This window comes from Giraffa tippelskirchi, chromosome 6 (assembly GCF_054371585.1).
Source record: "Giraffa tippelskirchi isolate mGirTip1 chromosome 6, T2T-mGirTip1v1.2.pri, whole genome shotgun sequence".
Taxonomy (NCBI): domain Eukaryota; kingdom Metazoa; phylum Chordata; class Mammalia; order Artiodactyla; family Giraffidae; genus Giraffa; species Giraffa tippelskirchi.
In genome coordinates, this window is record NC_137280.1 from 17467502 (window position 1) to 17486075 (window position 18574).

General features: G+C 40.1%; 1 protein-coding gene across 3 annotated transcripts in view; it reads left to right on the forward strand.

Annotated features, from left to right (window-relative positions):
* Nucleotides 1-18574, forward strand: part of GRHL2 (grainyhead like transcription factor 2) — a 166883-nt gene that overhangs the window by 48429 nt on the left and 99880 nt on the right. For all 3 annotated transcript variants that reach the window (XM_081503476.1, XM_081503475.1, XM_081503474.1), the window contains exons 3-4: nt 7700-7767; nt 12279-12672. In XM_081503476.1, the coding sequence (XP_081359602.1) occupies nt 7700-7767; nt 12279-12672 (462 nt within the window). The remainder of the gene's footprint in view (nt 1-7699; nt 7768-12278; nt 12673-18574) is intronic.

An 18574-nucleotide genomic window follows, 5' to 3' on the forward strand; every position in this document is an offset into this window, starting at 1 on the left:
TGTGTGTTAGTCTCTCAGTCATGTCTGACTCTATGCGACCTTATGGACTATAACCTGCCAGGCTCCCCTGTCCATGGAATTTTTCAGGCAAGAATACTAGAATGAGTTGCCATTCTCTTCTCCAGGGGATCTTCCTGACCCAGGAATCAAACCCCGGGTGGGTCTCCTACACTACAGACAGATTCTTTACCATCTGAGCCACCAGGGAAGCCCCAAGTTGTGCTTATTAAAGATGAGATATTGGGTTGGTCAAAAAGTTGGTTTGAGTTTTTCTGTAAGCTGTTATGAACAACATTTTGCCAACCCAATACAAGGTATGAGTAACTGATAGGTTGGCCCATCCAGGCTATTTTAAATGAGGATATTATTGACTCAAATAAATGCATCTTTTGTGGTTAGAAAGTGCTGGAGAAATAAAGGAAAGGCGTTCCACTTGCGCCTTTGCCAGTCTAGACTGACATTCCCCTCTTACTAAGAGAACTGGAATTGGCAGTTTTCACAGCTCTCTTGTGAAGGTGTACAATTCCCAACATGACTCGTGACCTAGCAAAAAGGGGCTTTACCTTTGGGAACTGGGGTCCACATGAAAGGATGTAGGGTCTCATCTCCACTTCATGCAAGTAGGGCCGTTTCCTACAATGAACAGGAAGCACCTGAAAACAACTGAGTCTGAAAAACGAAGACGGTTTCTTGGCAGGCTTTCGTTTCTTCTTTTGTTTGTGGCTGTTTGATATACTTTAATCCTGTTTGACTGAGAAGCTAATTTGAAAAACATAAGGATGATTTCTAAACATTTTGGGGTGAACATTTTCAGAATGTATTGAGGATGGTACAGAATTTATCATGTTAGACTGTTTCATGTTCTAGGCTATTTCTTGAGGGTTTAGATTTATTAGACTTTTGTGTTAATACTCAATGTTTGGAAATGATCTCATCTCTCGAAATAAAAATTGCAAAGCAATTTTTATTTATTATAAAAAAGAGTTAAGCTTGACACTCATTAACCTTTAAAATCTGGTAACATATCATTAAAGTGACTATGATTTAATCACTTGGGTCATTAAAATTTTTTGGTAACCTTTATAACTTCATTAAGCAAATATGTTAGTAATAGTTTTATATGACTATGAAGAAATATATTAAGATAATTTTGAAGAAACATATTGTTCTTATTTTTTAAAAACAGATTTTATTCCATTACTGTCAAATGGACATAATTTCAGATATCTTTATTAGATGACAGTTCTTTCATATTAATGAAAAAGAGAAATATACCTTGAAACAAAACTCATTAGTAATTTAGGAAAGAATTTAATTTCCCATAGGTTCAAAGGATAAAGTATTAGTAAATATAGTACCTAGATTGCCTCTCCTTTTGCACATTATTAATATTAAAAGGAAAGTTGAAATTCTGCTTTCATAAATATTTTAAGATACAGCGTAGGGAGTTTACATAAAACTCAATTTGAGTATATGGAGAAAATGGAACCCTCCTACGCTGTTGGTGGGAATGTAAATTGGTTCAACAACTGGAAAACAGAGGTTTCTCAAAAAACTAAAAATAGAACTACCATATCACCCTGCAATTCCACTCTGAGATATATATTAGAAAAAACCCAAAACACTAATTCACAAAGATATGTGTACCTCACTGTTCATAGCAACATTATTGACAATTGCTAAGATATAGAAGCAACCTAAGTGTCCATCAATGGATGGATAAAGATGTGGTGTGTATGTGTGTGTGCACACACACCCATACACAGTAGAATACTAGTCAGTCATACAAAATGAAAACTTGCCATTTGTAACATCGTGGATGGACTCAGAAGATACTATGTTTAGTGAAATGTCAGAGAGAGACAAATGCTATATAATGTCACTTATATGTGAAATCTAAAAAATAAAAACACACCAGTGAATATTACAAAAAAGAAACATACTCAGATATGGAGAACAAATTGGTAGTTACCAGAAAGCTGAGCGCCGAAGAATCGATGCTTTTGAACTCTGGTGTTGGAGAAGACTCTTGAGAGTCCCTTGGACTGCAAGGAGATCCAACCAGTCCATCCTAAAGGAGATCAGTCCTGGGTGTTCATTGGAAGGACTGATGTTGAAGCTGAAACTCCAATACTTTGGCCACCTCATGCGAAGAGTTGACTCATTGGAAAAGACTCTAATGCTGGGAAGGATTGGGGGCAGGAGGAGAAGGGGACGACAGAGGATGAGATGGTTGGATGGCATCACCGACTCGATGGACACGGGTTTGGGTAGACTCCGGGAGCTGGTGATGGACAGGGAGGCCTGGCGTGCTGCGATTCATGGGGTCGCAAAGAGTCGGACACGACTGAGCGGGGATACGGAAGAGAGGAGGGGCAAGTTTGGGGTGGGGATTAAAAGTTACAAACTGCTGTGTATAAAATAAATAAGCTACAAAGATAAACTGTACAACACAGGGAATATCACCAATATTTTATAATAACTAGATGTAGTATAATCTTCAGAAACTGGAAATTACTGTGTTGTACTCCTGAAACTTATATAACATTGTACATCAACCAGACTTCAAATAAATAAGTAAATAGTCATCACTACTTGCTTCCACCCCCCCCAATAAAACCTCAATCTGTAAACAAGTCTAAACTCCTACTGTTGAATATGTATTTTCCAAGATTAATTTATTAATTTAGGATATAAAATATTCCAATAAAATGTTTTCTAAGACTGTGTGGACTAGCAGAGTTACATAGCTCATTTATTTCCCACAAGCTTCACTATATTTTTGCTTGAAACTTTAAACATTAAAGAATTAGCCTTGTTTCTAAAAACTCTGTGTGCAAATGATCATTTTCAGGCCTCAGTCAGCCCTCTCTTGTTTACAGTTTGTATATGCTGGTAGTAAAGTTATAACAAAGTTAAATATACTTTGAGAATGGACTTTCTTTCTGTAGTAAAGTAAAATGTTAATGGAAAAAGAATTAGAGATTCTATTTGTTTGAGTATAAACTTGGAGAAGTCAGATTACTATAGCAATTGCTACTGCGGTATCATTTAAATTCTATAGACTTTTTATACCTCTTTGGAAATAAAAATTGATTCTTTTTGTAAAACATACCATGTTCCCTTCACTGCTGAGGTTGGAGTACATCACCCCTCGGGACAGTAGAGAGAGGAATGTGTGGGACACGGAGCAGGCACTCAAAAGAAATGGTGGTCCCTGTCCTTGGAAACTGCACAAGTGTACCTTGGTGTAATATTTTATCCACTTCAAAGTCTTTCCACCTGTATTTTAAAACTGTCCCCATAGGATCATTGCAGTGACTCACTGATCAGGTCTTATATTTTCAGCTCAGGCAACTAAGTGGAATTTACAAAGGTCCCAGGGCAATCCTGTACATGCCCAATATCTATGTCATTACACTGTCTCAGTTAGTCTTCTTGGGCTGCTGTGACAGAATATCACAGACTGGGGGCCTTAAACAACAGAAATTTATTTTGTTACAGTTCCGGAGACTGAAGTCCAAGACTAAGGTGCTGACAGTCTTGGTTTCTGGCAGGGCCTCGCTTCCTTCCCATCTTGCAGATGGCTCCCTTCTTGCTGTGGCCTCACGTGGCATTTCCTCTGTGCACACACGCTCCTGGCATCTCTTCCTCTTCCTAGAAGGGCGTCAGTCCTCTTGGATTAGGGCCCCACCTTTAGAAACTCATTTAACCTTAGGTGCTCATCCGCTCAGTTGTGTCCAACTAAGTAGCCCCATGGACTGTAGCCCCCCAGGCTCCTCTGTCCATGGGATTTCCCAGGCAAGAATACTGGAGTGGTTTGTCATTTCCTACCCCAGGGGATCTACCTGACACAGGGATCAAACCCACGTCTCTTGTGTCTCCTGCTTTGGCAGGTGGATTCTTTACCGCTAGCGCCACCTGGGAAGGCCCATTTAATCTTAACCACCTCCTTACAGGCCCTATCTCCAAGTATAGTCACATTGGAGATTAGGGTTTTAACATACAAACTTTGGAGGCATACAATTCAGTCCATAACACTCTACCCTGTTTAAAAAATGCTTTAATAGAATCCATTTGAAAGTAGGCTCAAAACTTTCAAATATGCATTTGAAGCTTAGATAAAATCTATTATAAAAATAACCAAAATGCTAGAATTTGTCATAATTTAAAGACTCAGATACTAGTCTAGTTCTCTATTCAGTTCAAGCTACTCACCAACAACAGCTCTGAAATCAATTGTAACCTTTTGATTAATTTCAGGCATGACATAAAAATGTGACAGATTTCATTTGTTATTTTTATGTGGTTTGATTTACTTTAGCTTATTTTACTTTTCCCCTGAAGAAGCTAGTGATTCGTAATCATCTGATTCTAGCTCTGGTGAAAGTATTCTTCCCTGGCCAGTTGGTTCCTCTCTATTCTGTTGACCTGGTACTGCTGGAAACCAAGATGTTTGTTTGTTTGTCTAACCGTTTGGTCATCCGTTTATTCATCCATCCATCTAACAAATGCTAATTCACCATGACCTTACAGCAATGGTGATAGATATTAGGGGGGTGGGTTGAATATCCAAAGGCAGATGGGACCCAGTTTAAGACCTTAGTGAGGTCACAGTCCAGGACGTCTGTAACAGTCCCGTAAACCTATAAGCGCAGTGCATGGCAGTAAATACTATGAAAGTGATGTGCTCCAGGTGCAGTGAGGAGGATGTGCCAGCCTTCCAGAAAGCTCAGGTTTTCCAGAGTCGTGCTCGGTCGCTCAATTATGTCCGACTCTTTGTGACCCCATGGACTGAAGCCGGTGGTGCTAGCAGTAAAGAACCCGCCTGCCAATGCAGGAGACATAAGACACAGGAAGCAGTGCCTATTCTACGGGGAAGCAGAGGAGAGTTTTTCAGGTAGGCATACGGAGAGGGAGCATTTTAGGCAAAGCAAACAGGAGATGAGAAAACGTGGGAGGTCAAACTCCAGGATGCATTCAGTGAAATCCAAGGAATCAGCCTTGCTGAACTGTGGGAGTGAGTGAGGGGGAGGGCAGGCAAGGTTGGTTAGGAAGGCAGCGACTCCTTCTGGAAGTGACTGTGCTGATGGGCTGGGCTTTATTCCCCCAAGAGGGAGTGCAGGGCTAGGTACATGGCCTTGTTTTTTGCTAGATGGATGAGTGAATAAATGATTTAATAAATATTCATAAGCTGTAGAAATTTTAGAAAAAAGTCTTTTTATTTTTAATTTAAAAGTAAAGCCTTTTGTTTTCAGTTTATATACATTATAGAAAATGGATAGAAGCTTAAAGAAAATGAAATATCCTGTAATTTTTCTATTATTCTTTGACATCATTTTCTGTATTACTGAAGGATTTTGAACATTGGCCTGGTAGATTGGAGAAATGATTTACATGTGTTGCAGCAATAGCAGCAGCAGGGAGATGGATTATGCGCAGAGAATCACTTGAACAGGTTGTTGCGATTGTCCAGATAAAAAAGAATGAAGCCCTAAAGTAAGACCTAATGGTAGCTGTTCCCTGGGTCAGCATTTGTGAGGTTCTTCCTAAATCAGCCACTCTATTTAGTCAGTCATGCAACTCAGAAACAAAGCAGTATGTTCAGGAGATCATTGAGTATTTGTTTGAATAAAAGTTGGCAACTGATTCTGTTTGTGAGTGTGTGTGTCTGTGTGTGTGTGTGAGAGAGAGAGAGAGAGAGATTTGATGAGAGAACCCTATAACTAGAATCACAATAGCTCAGTTGATTCTCAGATTAACCAAGGCAGAGTACAGATGAAGGGCTTTGGGGAAAAGGATAATTTTATGTTGAGTTTGAAGTGCTTGTAGGATATTCAGGTAAGGATGTATGGTGGTGAGTCTAGACTCGAGGAAAGGGCCTGAGTTCAGAGGTCTCAGTTTCTCTAAGAAGGATAGTCTTTGGGAAGCCAAAAGTAAACATGGTTCAGGGTGGCTCAGAGGGAGGAAATCTGAAGGCACGGTGGGGTCAGACTGAAAGATCACTCTGGTTCTTCTTAATGGAGCCAGAATGGATTTGCAGGGACTAAGAGAAGGAGAAGAGAGACCAGTTAAACTGATGCAGTAGCCCAGGCAAAAGAGCTGGGGCGCTGAGCCAGGAGGCAGGCCTCCACAGGGAAGTGGATGGATCTGAGTCACATGGGATTTAGTGTGATGTCTTTAAGACTCATTCATATTATAGCATGTATCAGAATTTCATCTTTAAGACTGAATAATGTTTCATTGTGTGTGTATATATATATAAAACACATTTTGTTTATTCATTCATCTGTAGATGGACATTTGAGTCATTTCCACCTTTTGGCTGCTGTGAATAATGCTGCTGTGAACATGGGTGTGCTTGGTATTAAAATTTTGTGATTATCTGTCATCTTCAGTAGATGATTGGAGTTTTGTTTTATTCATTTCATTTCTTGTTTAGCATGTAGTAATGCTGCTACTCTGTAGACCCTCAACAATGATATGTGCATGAAGGACTTAAAATTGATTTACTTTATTTTTATTTAACAAAATGCTTATAAATTTCCACGCTAAGTGCTCTTAAAAAATTAACTCTTCTAATTTTACTAAACACCCCGTGAGGTATAGAACTACCACTATTCCCATTTTTACAGCTGAGGAAACTGAGGCAGAGTTAGTTCGTGGTAGAGCTGAGATTTGAACCCAAACGATCAGGTCGAGGTCTGGACTCTTAGCCACCCTGTTGTGTTGCCTCCCTTGCCCAGCTGGCCAGGCTTGCAGACACATCTGGGTGAGTGGGAACCATCTATGAGGATTGCAAGAGGAGTCCAGAAAAGAGAGATGTCTCAAAAACACTCTTTTATGTCAAAATAGTGCAGGGTGCATTTTCAGTGCAAAAGTGTGTGGCTAGAAGGAAGATCTGGAGATTTAGGGAAAAAACAAAATTGAAAAACAAAAAAATCAAAAACATCCAACCAGCCAAACAAATTTAAACCCACTATTCATGTATTTGAGAACTGTGGTAGAGATAGATAAGCGATCCTTAGTGCCATCTGGTGATTAGATGATGCTCAGAAACACAGCTGGTCGGGGTATCCCTTCTCTCAAGTAGCGCTTTTTCAATAATCTTTCAGGTAATGTGTTGGCATTGTAGTTGGGAAGTCCATAATAAAAGTGTATTAGAAGAAAAAGGGTGGGAGGCAAGCCGTGAGCTATGTAGGGAGGGTGGGTAAAGGTGGCCCAGGTATTAGATGTTGCCTCACCACTGAACGGTGCAGCCCACTACCCAGTTTCCCCTCTGCATGTCAGCCTAGAGTCCCTCATCACAATGGAGGGTCGGTCTCTGTTCCTTAATGGGATACTTGTAGCTCCAAGATGCTTTCAGTCTGCTCCAGAGCAGAGATTCCTCTCATCTACGCCCAACCAAGGTAGGGAGGGTTCAAGAGGTGCTCAGGTCCAGCGATAACTGCCTGTGTCAGCAGAGCACAGCAAAATCAGGATTGCTGTGACTTTACATCGATCATCACCGTTTTGTGTCTGGTCCACTGTCATTGCCACTCAGGCTTCTCACTTTTAACCATCTCCTGGCCATTGCAAATTTGCCACCTTTCTTCAGAGAATGTTCCATTTCTTTTCTTTACTTATGCTAGTGTCAAGCTCTGCACAAGGTCACAGTTGCATCTATGTAAGTCTGACTGATGGTTGATCATGATTTCAGGTTCCTCGAGACAAGAGGCTACTGTCTGTAAGCAAAGCAAGTGACAGCCAAGAAGACCAGGATAAGAGGTATGATAATATATACAGGAATATGCCTGACTCTCCAGATAACTCCTTTTTTATGTTTTTGACAACAATAGTATTAAACTATAACTTTTGTTCTTGAGGGGATATGGGAGTCAAGAAGCCTAACATCTGCTCCCTGTCTTTTGGAGCCTGGACCAAAACTGGATTTCTCAGTTGGGAGAGCAAATTGCAGTTTTTGGTTTTGCAATTTGCAGAGGATCATCAGTGTCTTCCAAGGAGGTTGCAAATCCCAAGAGACAGAGGTGATATACTGGCGAGATAGCCCACTGCTAGTGTGAACTTTTCTGTTAATTCAGTGGCTGTGTAACTGCGATGAGGCGCTTGAGGGAGTGAGACATTTGAAGATGACCTTTGGTAAGGGGGAGAGGAAGGAGGCCAGGCTGGTCTCAGTCCAGGGAGGAGCTGGTAGGGAGCCACGGGTAGCAGAGGACACTGTCAGGGTGCAGGGGCAGGAAAGATGTTAGGAGACCATAGGTAACACTCTTTTCCTTCAATCCTGAATTAAGAACCAGTTGAAAAACAAGGAGCAGATTGAAATTAAAAAGGAAAAAAAATTCAATTTTATTTCTGATGAAGCTAATTAGAGAATGTAATTTTGAACGGGCAATTTGTAACATATCAGTACTGACTTAGATATGGCTTTTCATCCAGTCCCAGGTAGGACTTCAGGCTTCCCCGAAGGGACAGACCACGTATGGCCTGGCCAAGGTGACTGGAGTGTCTGTCCCCTTTCTTTGGCCAAGATGATCCAGACATAAAGAAGGACCCATAAAGGTCTGAACCACCTTGCTCAGCTACTTCTCCCAAAGTAGCTCCCAAACACAAGCAATCAAATATGTCTCTTCCCCTGCAGAGAAGTGGAGAACCCACAGTGCTTTTTTGTTGAAGGGTTTTCCGCTTGGAAACATGAAGCCAAGAGAAATGAAGTCTCCTACTAAACAGATGTCAGAATCTTTCCTGCCCTTGATAGGAACTGCTTGTGACCTTGTGATCTTGTCATATGACTAGCAGTGGGGACCACCCCGCCAGCCAGGGGCATTGTGCTGTGTGTCACCTCCAGGGCACACCCCCAGCAGAAGGTCAAGGCTGTCTGCATATGATTTGCTGTCCCAAGGGGATCTTCTGGGACTTTATGCTGCTTTGGAGACCCGAGCATAGTTAGTAGCAGTGATGACAGGGAGAAAGAGGCTGATACTCTTCAGATCCAATAACTTTTCCTCCATCCAGTCAGTATTTAATAAGTTAAAGAAGTTTAAGTCCTACACCGGTAGTCACAGAAAGGTTAGGGATGCGTGCAGTGGGTGGAGATGGGGAGAGAAATGAATCTAAAATGTGTGCTCTGTGTGCATCATAATAGATACAAGAGGCCTTGTTTTGGTAAAGTATCTTTTAGAGCAAACTTAAAGACTGCTCATTGTATTTTAAAGGCCGTTTTTATGATATCTACAGAGTGCCTTAAAAAAACTGGCAGTGAGGTATAGACAAATTACCTTGTATAGACTAATTATGACTTTGTAGACTTCTGGTTAAATGTAATTTGGAAGGATATCATTTGGTCTGCACTGTACTCATGAATTAAGGTGCCATGGGCTGGCATGATATCATTACAAATGTTTGTATACAGAAGCCACCACTTTGAAAAGTAATCTCAAGGACATGACTCCAATTTTTTTTTTAAGAGTATATTTTCATGCACCATTCCTAGCATTGCATTTTTTCCTCATGTTATAATGTTTGGTTCAATTTTAAATTCTATTGCAAGTGAGGCAGTATCTCATAATAGCTCTTAACTTTGTTCAGATCACCCATTTTTGGGGATGACATTCAAAGTTCTCTGGCATCAGCTTTTAAAGTCGGTGCTATTCTGTAGAGGCACTGTTACACATTATAGGACAGTGCTGAGTCTATTATTTCCTTGTCTCATGGTAATGAAGATTCAACCATATTTGCATGACTCTGTTCCCTTGCTTATTTATTTGTTTATAAGAATGCCTAAAATATTTTGACTTGTGTTTCTTGTTTAGAATTCAAGTGTTTTGCATGAAATACAGACTTAAGAAATTTGGACTTAAATGGACTCTGACTGTAGGAGTTGATTAATTTAGAATATTTTGGCCAAACCAGTAAGACCATGTTTGTGCAAAGCCCAAAAGTGTGAAAAAAGTATATAATTGCTTTGGTAGCTATTGAACATAGACCAGCCCTTCTACACTCAACTTGCAGGATATTATCCAAAGGGTACTGCATAAAACAAGTTTGGGAGATTCTGGGTTACAATTAAACATTTGGAGGAACCCCTGGGGGCCTTTACTGTGTTCATGGCTGTGACCCACCAGGGTGGTCTTGTTTTGGCAATAGTGTCTTTTTTTAAAATATTGATTTTATCATGGACTCCTTTCTTTGAGGAACGTGTATTAACATGCCATGCAATGTTCTAAACAACAAGATTTAGGAAATACTGATATAAATGGGTGGTCTGGGTTTTGGCATCATCCACTCACTGGATTCAGATTAAACGTAATATCTAATTTTCACTGTGCCTTAGACACAGATCATTGTATTGATTTGGCCACAAAAGCAGGTTATTACTGAAAGCCAGAATGTTTATAGACTCGTGATTTTATTCTTTAAAGGATTCCTTTCTAGAGTGGTTTCTCTAGGTCTGTGACTGACTCAGAGAGGTTCAGGTATTTTTCTGTTGGCTTTGCTCATGAGGAGCCATTTTCTCCCCAAGCTTCACTTTGAAGTTTTATCTGAAAAATCAAAGCTAAAAATACCAAGGCCTGTTTGAGAGTTAGGCAAGTTCAGAGGCCAGTTGACTTCCTTTACAGAGAGGAGCCAGGAGAGCTCAATTCTTGGAAGAACCAATTTTGTTCAAATATTTCTCCTGATGAAAGATGCCTATAAACCCCAGAAAGCACCTGCTGGTTTAAAAAAAGCAGACAACAGGGACAGGGCCGCATACAAAACGTGCATTTTCTTTTTGTCATTCAGGATAATCTATAAATAAGTAAGAGAGGGCCTCAAATCTTACTGACTACTAGGACTTTGCTAGTAAAATCATTTTGCTATCAACAGTGCTCATTTAGTAAGAAGTTCCTCTTTGCTTCTGCTCTCACTCAAAATTCTGCAGTATAGATGGAAATAGTTCAGCCTATCCTGGTAAGAATTAATTTTCTAAATCCTTTCCTTTCTCTTTGTATCAGTCAGGAGGTGTGAGATCTGAGAGCTCTTGACTTACATAAGCCTAGTTACACCACTTCCTTAAGTCCTGATAGTAATTCAATGCTAAGGATATCAATGAGCTCATGGGTTTTCTCAATTTAGTGAAAATATTTTAATGACAAGTTCTCATGATCTTATTTTTATCTGCAGAGTTTAGCCTGTAGAACAGTGAAAACTGTTCTTCCCAATCTTCTCCTTCAACCTATTGTTCTGCCCCTATTTTTTTAATTACTGTGAACTTTTTTTTTAAAAAAATTATTTTTAATTGAAAGATAATTGTTTTACCAGTATTTACCAGTACCACAAAACCAGTATTGTATTGGTTTCTGCCAAATCCCTGTGTTTTTAAAAAAGGCTATTTAAATTTTTTTCTTTTGAAAGCTTTCAAACGTATTCATAAATAAAGATGGTGGTATAATGAATCCCCAAAGACCCATTCCACCCTCCAGATTCAGTACTTGATAACTTTTTCTTTCACCTATCTATTCTTCACCATTTCTTTCTTTTTTTTTTTTTTTTAATTTTTATTGGAATAGTATTTAAAATAAATTCCTGGCTTACTTTATGTCATTTCACCTGTAACCTGACATATTTAGAGATCCATAACCATTTGATATGGATCTCTAAGTAAACAAGGACTTTTTATTACATAATCTCAAAATCATTATCACATCAAAGTGAGTGAACACTACTTCCTTAACATCAGCTCACTTTCAGTTCATATTTGATTGTCTCAAAAATCCCATTGCCTCATAAATACCTCTTTGGCTTTTTAGATTGGGATCCAAACAAGATCTGCTCGTCCTATTTGGTCGTCATGCCTTTTAAATCTCTTAACCTAGAACAAGTCTCCCACCTTTCTTTCTTTTTTCATGCCTCTGACTTATTGAGGAAACCAGGTCAGTAAGATGTGTGATATTCTGGTTTGTATGATTGTTTCTTTTCAGTGTTATTCTTCCAGCTCCCCTATATCCTAAGAACTGGAAGTTAGATATAAAGCTTGGTTTGATTTAGAGTCAACATTTGTTTTTTGTTGAGCATTTTCTAGGTGGGGCTGATTGCATGCTACCAGGAGGCACGTGGGGGTGGTTGTCCTACTTCTAGTGATGGAAAGATCCATTGCATTCCATTGTAAAGTTCACCATCAATTTTTTTTCCCCTAATGCATTAGCATCCACTGATTCTTGCTTGCATCAGTTATTAGGAGTTGCGAAATGATGATTTTTCTAATTCTATCCTGTTGCTGGGGGGCGGGTTTCGATACACAGAAACTGTCTTGGCACCAGTGAAGCCCAGAGTAGTTTGAGCGGAGGAGAAAACCGAGTGCAGGTCCTGAAGACTGTGCCGGTGAACCTGTCCCTAAATCAAGACCACCTGGAGAATTCCAAGCGAGAACAGTACAGCGCAAACGTCCCCGAGAGCGCAGCCCTCATCCCCGTGTCGGGAATCACAGTGGTGAAGGCTGAAGATTTCACACCGGTTTTCATGACGCCGCCTGTGCACTATCCCCGGGGAGAAGGGGAGGAGCAACGCGTGGTTATCTTTGAACAGACTCAGTATGGCGTGCCGTCCATGGCCGGCCATAGCACCTACCTCAAGGACGACCAGCGGAGCACCCCGGACAGCACTTACAGCGAGAGCTTCAAAGACGGAACCTCGGAGGTGAGTCCCTGGCTCTTATATCAGGAGCCCAAGCCAAAACCCAGAACCCACGCCTAACTTTTTTACTCCATTTGCTTTTTTTTTTTTTTTTAAATAATTTTATTTATTTCTTTTTGACTGCACTGGGTCTTCATTGCTGCATGCTGGCTTTCTCGAGTTGCGGTGAGTGGGGCTACTCTCTAGATGAAGTGCATCGGCTTCTCATTGCGGTGGCTTCTCTTGTTGCAGAGCACGGGCTTTAGGGGACCCGGGCTTCCATAGATGCAGCGAATGGGCTCTACAGCACAGGCTCAAAAGTTGTGGCCCACAGACTTAGCTGCTCCACGGCACGTGGGATCTTCCTGGACCGGGGCTAGAACTCCTGCCTCCAGCATTGACAGGTGGATTCTTTACCACTGAGCCTCCCAGAGAAGCCCTTTATTTGCTTTTTATGTGGGATGAGTGAATTCAACTGTGAGTTCAGGTTGTTGTGTGTTTTTTTTTTAAACATGTTTGCTTCTTTCTTGATAAACAGATTTTATTAAAACACTGGCTTGGTTGTGTGGAGGAATATTCCCATTTTCCTGACTCTGAGATGACAGATTCCTCTATTGGTTTTAGTTTTAGTCTTAAAATCAAATATTTGTGAAGAACAGAGCTGTTTGTGTGGAAGTTTCCTACTTTTTAAAGTTTTCACCTTGACTTCTTCTAGTTTGTAACCTTCCAAATGGCAGCCAAAGGTGTTGCCTGTCCATCTTTTTTAAAAACAAAGCAACTCTTCTTTAAAAACTTATTTATTTTTAATTGAAGGATAATTGCTTTACAATATTGTGTTGGTTCCTGCCATACAGCAGCATGAATCTGCCATAGGTATACATATGTCCCTTCCCTCTTGAACCTCCCTCCCACCCCACTAGGTCATCAAAGAGCACCAGGTTTGAGCTCCCTGAGTCATACAGCAGATTCCCATTGGTTATTTTACATATGGTAGTGTATATGTTTCCATGCTACTCTCCATTCGGCCCACCTTCTCCTTCCCCCTCTGTGTCCACAAGTCTGTTCTCTATGTCTGCATCCCCATTCCTGCCCTGCAAATAGGTTCATCGGTACCATCTTTCTAGATTCCATATATATGTATTCATATACATTATTTTTTTCTCTTTCTGACTTACTTCACTCTGTATAATAGGCTCTAGGTTTATCTACCACATTAGAACTAACTCAAATGTGTTCTTTTCATGGCTGTGTAGTATTCCATTGTACATATATCCCACAGCTTCCTTATCCATTCATCTGTTGATGGCCATCCACAGGTTGCTTCCATGTCTTAGCTATTGTAAACAGTGCTGCAATGAACACTGGGGTACATGTGTCTTTTTCAATTATGGTTTTCTCAGTGGATATGCCCAGTAGTGGGCTTGTTGGGTCTTATGGTAGTTTTATTCCTAATTTTTTAAGGAATCTCCATATGCTTCTCCATATGCTCCTCCATAGTAGTTGTATCAATTTATATTCCCACCAACAGTGAAAGAGGGTTCCATTTTCTCCACACCCTCTCCAGCATTTATTGTTTATAGAAGTAAATAATACAACTCTTTAAAGACCTTGTCTGATGAATACTCAAGGAAGAATTGGTATTATCAGTAATAAAGTGTGCATATGTATGTGTACTTTGTATCGTACAGATAGATTCTGTGCATTCTTCTCATGTGCCCAAAGAATTTGCAGAAGCAGTTGATCTTTGCTTGCTTGTTTGTTTTAAATTCACATGTTTTAAAGGCACAGTTTGAAAATGTTGTTAATTGTATCCAATTGTGTAACCAACATCAGAATCAACAGACAGCTTCCTCATCCTAAAAGTCTCAGCTTGAAGCCCTCCTCTCCCCCCTTGCTCATGGCACACACTCACCTGCCTTCAGTCACTATAGTTTTGCTTTATCTAAAATTTCATATAAATGGAATGATAGAGTATGCAATCTTGTATGTTGTCTTCTTTCATTTAGTATAATATTTTTGAGTTTAGTCTATGTTATTGGTTGTATTAATAATTTGTTTCATAAACTGCTGAGTAGTTTTCCATGGTAAGCATATATCACAATTTATTCACCAGTTGGCGGATACTTACTGCTTCAAGTTTTTGGCTATTATAAATAATGCTGCTATGGACATTCAGGTTTAATGTGGATGTATGTTTTCATTTCTCTTGGGTATATAACTATGGCTGGACTTGGTGGGTCATCTGGTAAATGTATGTATAGCTTTATATGGGTCATGTGGTAAATGTATGTGAAACACACTGTTGTACAGTGTTTCAAGGTAGCTGTAATATTTTCATTCTCACCAACATTGCCTGAGGATTCCCCCTTTCCACATCCTTGTCCAAGCTTGATACCACCGATCTTTTTAGCTTTGCTGCTACTAAATCGCTTCAGTCGTGTCTGACTCTGTGCGACCCCATAGATGGCAGCCCACCAGGCTCCCCCGTCCCTGGGGTTCTCGAGGCAAGAACACTGGAGTGGGTTGCCATTTCCTTCTCCAAAGTATGAAAGTGAAAAGGGAAAGTGAAGTTGCTCAGTCGTTTCCGACTTTTAGTGACCCCATGGTCTGCAGCCTACCAGGCTCCTCCGTCCGTGGAATTTTCCAGGCGAGTACTGGAGTGGGGTGCCATTGCTTTCTCCTCTTTTTAGCTTTACTTTAGTGTATATGTGATGTTGTCTCATTATGGTTTAAACGTGCATTTCTCTGATGTCTAGTGATGTTGAGTATTATTCTGTGTGTTTATTTGACCACTCCTATAACTCGTTTTGTGAAATGTGTGTTTCAAATAATTCACCCAGTTTTTAGATTGGGCTATTGGTCTTCCTTTTATTAAATTGTAAGAGTTTCTTAAATAGTGTAACCCTTGACCAGTTATGTTTTCCAATTTGATGGCTGCTTTATTTAACTATTCAAACAGCAACAACATTTAATCTTGGTAAAGTCCAATTGATCAATATTTTTTTCTCAGAGTTTATGCTTTTGATGTATTGTTTAAGAAATCTTGGCCTAACCTAATGTCACAAATATTTTCTGTTTTTTTTTTTTCCTAAACATTTAATAGTTTTTACCTGTTGCATGTAGGTTTATGATCCATTATGAGATAATATTCATATTGGGTACTAGAGAAGTGTTGTCCCATTTTTTTCTATGTTGACATCTAGTGTTCCAGAACCACTTGTTAAAAAGGCAGTATTCTTTCCATTTAATTGCCTTGAGATCTTTGTAGAACATCAATTGCTGATATAATTGTGAATCACAACTCCAATTTTTGACTTGACATATGTAATGCTTTTTTTCTTTCTTTAGTTTGTATCAGCTTCTTCCACATTTCAGAGCAGTGACTCTGCATTTGAGTCAGTGGTCACTGACATCTCATTTTGCAGTCCACCTGGGCCAATTAAAGACAACTTGTCATTTTTTCTTTCTTAAAGAGGAATGTGGTGGCAGCATACCAAATACTTGCAGCCTGCTGCCCATTTAGTTGCCGATAGGACAAACTTCAGCCACACGAGGCTGAAATGGTAACCTTAAATAATGATATCTTAAAATAATAAGCATTTAATGAGCACTTAGTCTGTGCTGGGCATCATTCTATGGAATATGGACTCATTTAATCCTCCCCAAACTCCCATGAGGTAGGTACTATTATTTTCATCTCTATTTTCCAAATGAGACGCATAAGGTCAGCTGTGAACATACCACAGTAAGTGGCAGAGATGGGACTTGCCACAAGCTGTTGGTCTCCAGGGCCAACATCCTTGACCATTACCTCTATATTCAGAGACAACGTGGGGCTTTCTGGTTCTCAGGAGTTCCATTGCTGAACATAGTGCCTTGCCCAGATGTGTCTGTTAATGTAAGTGTTCTTTATCTATGTCATTAGCTCTTTCTTGTCTTTCATATGACAATAAAAGGGACAAAAGGGACAAAAGGGACCAGCTCTCTTCAGCGTTGGTAGGGGCTCACAGTAGACAAGTCACACTAGCAGCCCTTCCTTTCCTGACACGTCATTCCTGAATGCCTGCTGTTGTCTATGAACTTGGGGAAAGAGCAGAGCGAGACAGGATAAATTCGCTGTGCTCATAAGGGTTCCATATTTTTGGGGTTCTGGTAGCTTTACATCAAGCATTCAATGTCCTTGTAGTGACAATGTTATCTTCAAGTTTGCTTCTTTAGCTTCCTGTGTGGCTTAAAATGATCAACAAGCTTCTTCTTCTTCTCCCCGCTCCCCTCTCCTTTTTTTTCCTATTATTACTGAAGTGAGCAGGGGCCACTTCTAGTTGTAGTGCATGGGCTTCTCATAGCAGTATCTTCTCTTGTCGCAGAACACAGGCTGAAGGTGCACAGGCTTCAGTAGTTGCAGCACGCAGGCTTAGCAGCTGTGGTGCATGGGCTTAGTTGCTCCGAGGTTTGTGGGATCTTCCCAGACCAGGGATTGAACCTGTGTCCCCTGCATTGACAGATGGATTCTTAACCACTGGACTACCAAGGAAGTCCCCCTGCTCCTTCTTTTCTTTTTTTTCAAACTGAGCAAGGGATCTTGTAGGGTTTTGGTTTTGTTGAATATTTGATTTGCCCTCAAGCAGTCAGGGGTGCTTCTGTAGGGAAAAGCAAATCACTCCACAAAGGAATGTGAGGTGCATACTTTTTCACTAAATGGTTGCTGCTAATGTTTTTCTCACACAGGGCAGAATTATTCCATTAGTCATAGAAGAGTCCATGGATGTGGTCCAATGTCAACGGAACCGTCACCCTATTTGGGGGATGTGTTATCAGTTGTGCTTGTGTTGTAGATAAAGAGGCTTATGAAAGGAAGCTATTGTATTCGGGGTTTTATTTTGAAGGGAATGAGAAAGCAACTTACCAGAAACTAAATGTGGAAATTATTTCCATTGAATTTAGTTTAAGTGCTCTCCTACTCTTGGAAATCAGTGTTTACATTGCATAAGGTATTTCAGTAAATTAATTGAAATGATCTGTCATGATCTTCAGCCATGACATTGTCAACAGGTTATAAGATTAGGTGATTTCAGTGTGGTTTCACCAAGTAAATTTCACTAAGAAAAATTTGTCTAAAACCTAGTACTGCCTTTAGGCAAACTATTAAAATCCTACTACTTGTTGAATTAGCAAGTTTTGTTTGCTATTACAGATGACTTCTTCTCTCTGTATATGTATGTGTATGTGTGTGGGTGAGTCTGTGTGTGTGTGTACTGATACCAAGGAAGGGAGCAATTTGGTTCAATTCAAGCTAGTAGCATTAAAAAGTTCTTTAATGAATTTATTTAGCTAATTTGATTTATATTTTATTCTATATCCTCTTTATAGCATCATTTGGTAAATATTTGTTTATACTGGGTGTTAGGCATTTTGCTAAATGTGGGAGTAGAAAGAAGAGGGTGTGCCTTGGTTTCTGTGCTCTAGAAGGTGACTATATGATCTGTGAAGAGACATAACAATAGTTGCTGTTTATTGAGTATTACTGTATGCCAGGCACTGTGGCTTACACATTTTATTTAATATTAACTATACCACAATTCTGCAAGGAAGGTATTATTTTGCCACTTTACAGATGAAAAAACAGATCCAGAGAGCTTATGAATGTGCCAAACGTCACACAGCTAATAAGCAAAGAGTTGAGTTGATAAATATAAATCAGGGTAGTATTAACACCTATCAGGTTTCTAAAGTGAAAGTGAAAGTCGCTCAGTCATGTCTGACTCTTTGTGACCCCATGGACTGTATAGTCCATGGAATTCTCCAGGCTAGAATACGGGAGTGGGTAGCCTTTCCCTTCTCCAGGGGATCTTCTCAACCTAGGGATTGAACCCAGGTCTCCCGCGTTGCAGGTGGGTTCTCTACCAGCTGAGCCACAAGGGAAGTC